Source organism: Stegastes partitus, unplaced genomic scaffold (assembly GCF_000690725.1).
Source record: "Stegastes partitus isolate 25-593 unplaced genomic scaffold, Stegastes_partitus-1.0.2 Scaffold458, whole genome shotgun sequence".
In the NCBI taxonomy this organism is placed as follows: domain Eukaryota; kingdom Metazoa; phylum Chordata; class Actinopteri; family Pomacentridae; genus Stegastes; species Stegastes partitus.
In genome coordinates, this window is record NW_007578189.1 from 32,504 (window position 1) to 37,932 (window position 5,429).

A 5,429-nucleotide genomic window follows, 5' to 3' on the forward strand; every position below is an offset into this window, starting at 1 on the left:
ATCTGAAGCAGCTGTTCTACCTGCAGCGGCGGCGCTTTGGTGAGCCGGAGGTCCCATGTGGCTGGAAGGCGTCACCCTGGCGATACCGCTGCACAAACGCTTCTCCATCTTCATCTCCCTGCTGAGGAAACACACAAGAAGCTCCGCTCAGATCTCTGATTAAAATAATGGGGATTGTGATTTTTGCTGTAATGAAGCAGCCAAACGACAGAACTGGGCTGGAATCAAACCTCAGGCGCTGCTGGTAAGTTTAAGACAACGTTTAGCAACTTCCAGACTTCATAAAAGATTTGAAAGAGGCTCTAGTTCAATTAAAAATCAGATCATGTGAAGCCTTTTTACTTATTTCTTCCTGCAACAAAAAAACAAACAAATTCCTGCAACTGAAAATGTTGTGTTTTACAGTGAAAAGTGTGTTATAACCGGATGTGTCGTTGATTTGCGTATCTTTGCACGAGGAGCAAACGGTTCATGTGAATGTTTTGTTCATGAATCAACTAAAAATAATCTGGAAAAAAACAAAGTTAAACAGCAGCCGATGTGTTTGAACGACCACCGGGGGGCGACATTGTCCACAGATGCTTGCTGTATCACACACACACACATACACACACACACACACACACACAGAGTCACCTGCCTCATGGAAACCTGTCGATGGCGAATGGAAACACAATCAGGAGATAACAGCAGCAGGTTCACGTGTGCCTGTAGCATGTCCAGGTCTGTGTTTTTCTGTTTTTGCACGACTTTGTGCCGGTTAAGAACATCTTATCTGTGCGGCCGGTTAAACATTCACCCTATACGGGCCGCTGGCGCAGGATATTTACTGTGGAAATCAGCTGCCGATCAGTGTCTCTGTCAATTGTTAATGAGCCATCAGCCGAGAAAACCTCATTTTAAAGTCGCTTGTATTCATGTTTTCACACATCGGAAAGTCTTGTTGTGTTACTCTTTTACTTGACAGCCACTTATCTTCACTGAAATGCACCAAAATGTGAGAATTAATTCACAAAATGGCAGCAAAACACTACATTCAGTGTGTAATTTAGGTGCTAGTCGTGATTTAAGACAGGTTTGTGGTTTTAGAACAAACTCTGAGACGGATTTCTGAGTGATTTGTTCAAAATTTGCTCTCACGATTTTCTCCAGATGTTCTGGCAGCAACAAAATGACTTTAACCTCTTGTGAACCCTCTGAACTCCGAGCAGTTTCTGGAAGTTTTTGCTCCATTTTTACTCACTGTGAGCTCATTTTTCACTGCAATATAAAATCCTGCACCTCTATGGAGACAAGACAACCACGACTAGAAGAAGAGAGAACTCAGAAATGTCTTTTGTGCAGGACGACACAGTTAGAATGGTGTTAATACTAATAAAGAAAAGAAAAGAAAAGAAAAGAAAAGAAAGAAGTTGAATTGATTTGACTACTGCCCACTGGCAAAAACACTGGAGGCTTTAATTAGTGTAGGTGTTTTACTGGTTACATGTTTAATTAGTTTTTTATGCACGTCTCTTGCCGAGGACTGCAGAATTTTTATGTCTTTTAAAAGTCTGTTCATTGCAAACATTTTATTTTGGGGAAAAACTTTAAACCGGACATGCAGAATTTAGTAATTTTCATCACATTACGATTCTACAATGTCACGAGCTTAGATTAGATCAGGGTTTTCAACAGACCTGATTAGTTCAAGAATCATTGGAAAGTTAGAAATTCAAAGATGGTTCCTATTTTTACAGTTTCTCATAAATGTTGTCATTTTCACTGATTTCTTGCCTCTAATCTGTTCTGTGTAAACACTGCCTGCAGTTCAGCTGAAACATCCCAGAATTTTTGTCACTAGATTTTCAGTCGCAGGTCAGTCAGTCACGGCTTCTCGGTTGCAGCAAGAAGAGCAGAATTTTTATTTTTTTACAGAATCTGGTTACTGCATATTAGTTATTTTTGACAAATTTTTAGACAAGATTTTAATATAACATGTCTTGATTTTTAAGTTTAGATTTGGTTGTTTTTCTTGATCAAACCCAAAGTAATACACAATTAATTCAAAGACTACCAGGAAGTTGAAATTTGGACAAATTTTCTAGTTTTAACAGCATTTTGCTGAGAAAAATTGTGGAATTTGGGTGATTTTTAAACTAATAATAACATGCCTTTTTTGGGGCTCAGAGGGTTTTGAGGGACCAAAACTGAAAATAATCAGTTTGTGTTATAACCAAGTGTGTATCTAGATTGTGTAGATTTTTAGGTTAATTAAAATATTTTGTTCATGCTACAATAAAAATATTTTGTGGAATTAAAAAAGGCTGTGAGTGTGTTTAATCTGCAGCTCACGTACTCGGCTGACTTCTGTAGCTCCAGCTGGGTCTTCAGTTTCTTCTTAGCTCCTTGGGTCAGGTCGTACTTGTTCAGGTCCTCCTCCGTCAGCGCTAAAAACTGTCATTTATACAAGCAGACAGATTCAGAAACAGGTTTATTTATGTACATGACTACAGCCGGACAGACTGATTCAGTGGGTGGTTTATCTAAACCCACCTCCTCCATGGTGAGCTGCTTGAAGACGGGGTAATACTTGTGCAGCCGCAGCCTGCGGAGCCAGTCCAGGATGCCGTTCTGCTCCGGAGCGCCGGGCTGGGACTGGGATGGCGGCTGTGGGTGGGACTGGGATCGGGAATGTGACTGGGAATGGGACAGGTGCAGGGGCTGAGGCTGCGTACTGGGCTGGCTGCTGGTTTGCGGGTGGAGGTGGTGCTGGGAGTACTGCTGGGGGTGAGACTGGGAGGAGGCGGGCAGGGACGGTCCTGGGGGAGGCAGGGAGGAGAGCTGGGGGGAGTGCTGGGGAGGCGGGAGGGAGGCGAGGTGAGGAGTGGAGCGAGTGGAGACGGAGCTGTGGGTGCTGACGACGGGCTGGACGCTGGCCACTCGGTACACCGCCCTGAAAGAGGAGGAGGAGGGACAAATCTGACTGTTACCACAATGATTATAATAATAACGCTACTCTGAACTATGAAAAAGGTCTTCTGGAGGAAAGCTCTGTGGTCAGATGAAACAAAACTGAGCTATTTAGCCACATTAACCAGATAACAAGAGGTCTTTAACCCTAAGAACACCAAATCTACCCTCAAGCACGGTGGTGGCAGCATCATGCTCTGGGGCTCACGTTGAAATTTGAGGCTATGTTTGAACGACAATATCTCAGGAACTGTTTAAGATAAAAGCCTGAAATACTCACTGTGCTTTCTCACTGTAACACAGATTTGGAATCTGTAATATTGGACAAGTGGATCCAATAGTCTCTGATTATGGGTGAGTTGAAATGTGAAAAAACTGATAGCATCATGAAAAGTTCCCGTCTTTGAGCACACACTGACCAAAATAAATCACAGCGCAGAAGTCAACTGGTGAAGTTTTCTGAACAGTATGTCGCTGCATGCCACAATAATACAAAACAAAACATTTAAAATGCTTTTTCATATGAAACACTCTGTAACAAAATTAAAAGAAAGTGACTTCCGTTGAACTTTCATATCAAACTGAGCAGGTATGACGAACTTTATTTTTTTCACATGTCAGCTTGTGCATAATAAGAGACTATTTGATCTACTTGCTCAATATTACAGATTCTCAAACACTGACATGATGAGAAACAACAGTCAAAATTCCAAGCTTGTATCTAGAATAGTTCCCGAGATGCTGTCGTTCAAACATAGTTTACAATTTCAATGCTTAGAAAAACTTGCCAGGAACATGTAAAGGAATACATGGAGTTACAGGAATCTAGCTGGGATGTAGTGAAAGCAGGGTTCAAAGTTTCCAAATTATATGTGCATAAAAAGAATCACACTTGACCTGGATTCTTGGTTTTAATGCAGTAAAATGAGAGAACGGCCAGAATCTTACCTGTTGGCTCCTCTGTACTGCACCATACAGCCGAGATCTGTAAAAACATAAAAACCTTCATCATCATCATCATTAGCATCATCATCATCACCATCATCATCATCATCGTCATCGTCACCATCATCATCATCATCATCATCGACAAGCAGTTTCAAACAAGAGTAACAAAAAGCTGGAGGCTAACTAAGGATGCACAGCATGCTCTGAGCTAAATGCTAACATCCTAGCATCCTAGCTTGCTCACAGCGACGATGCTAAGATGCTGTGTAGCAGGTTTACCTTTTACCGTGGTAACCGTCGTAGTTTAACTCGCTAATATTTGCTCCTCATCAACAGTCATGAACAAAACTTTACACACACTTGTAAACACCATGTACATCATGGCAGTCTTGAGTTTCCAACAACTTCAACAAGTCAAAACTCTTTATGATGGAATCCCTAAAACACCTGCATTTGTGTTTCAAAAAATAATCCTGCCTTTTGATAGATCTTCTGGGTCATAAACATACATGCAGCAACTTGAATCATTAGTCTTGGTGAAGCAGAGAGTTGTATAAATCAGATTTTCTTGGTGGCATGACCTCTAAACTTCTCGTGAGTGATGACGATCGACGGCAGCTGATGACTCCTCTGAGCCGATGTAAATATGGTTCCTTTGATACACTCACTGGACTCAGCCGCAAACACTACAGCGGGAAAGTCTGAGGAGCTCAGAAAAGATCTGAAGAAGTGAATGATTAACTTGAACAAGTCAGGAGAGTGACTCCATTTTAAAGCAGCTGTGGATCCCCACATCAACTGTGTAGGTATAAAGTTCATGGTACAGTAATGTCGCTGCCATGATCAGGAGGAAAACACCAACTGGTCAGGATGGTCAAGAGTCAACCAGGAATCAGCACAAAGCAGATCTGAATCAATCAGAAGCTGCTGGACCACAGCTGTCAGTGTCCACAGTAGAAGTTCTCTAGAACCAGAACCTTAAAGCCCAACTGAAGTTTGGTGTTAATTTGGCCACAATGACCAGATATATGTTTGGTGGAGAGAAGGTGAGGCCTTTAACCCCAACAGCACCAAACCTACAGTCAAGCATGGGAGTGGCAGTATCATGCTCTGGGGCTCACACTGAAATCTGATGTTTGAATGACGACATCTCAGGAACTATTAAAGATAAAAGCTTGACATTTTCACTGCTATTTCTCATCATGTCGTTGAATCAGAATCTGCAAGACTGGACAAGTAGCTCAAACAATCTCTGATTATGGGTGAGTTGAAGTATGAAAAACACTGACTTCTTGAGAGGTTCCACCTTTGAGCGCACATTAACTAAAATAAAAATACACTGAAGAAGTCAACTGGTGAGGTTTTCTGAGCCATATTTAGTTGCAAGCCACAATAATGCAAAAACACAAAATAGAGTACTGCGGTTTACATTTGTTGAACCATTCTATCTTCCAATATTTCTGTTTTTGTGGTACAACTTGTCACACCTGCTCAATCAGTTATAAAAGTTCAACTAAAATAATGTAAGT

General features: G+C 41.5%; 1 protein-coding gene across 1 annotated transcript in view; it reads right to left on the bottom strand.

Moving 5' to 3' along the window:
• Window positions 1-5,429, bottom strand: part of zcchc14 (zinc finger, CCHC domain containing 14) — a 43,932-nt gene that overhangs the window by 2,723 nt on the left and 35,780 nt on the right. The window contains exons 8-11 of the mRNA XM_008286536.1: window positions 3,901-3,937; window positions 2,536-2,935; window positions 2,339-2,436; window positions 21-118 (exon numbers count right to left, since the gene is read on the bottom strand). Coding sequence (XP_008284758.1) covers window positions 21-118; window positions 2,339-2,436; window positions 2,536-2,935; window positions 3,901-3,937 — 633 coding nt within the window. The remainder of the gene's footprint in view (window positions 1-20; window positions 119-2,338; window positions 2,437-2,535; window positions 2,936-3,900; window positions 3,938-5,429) is intronic.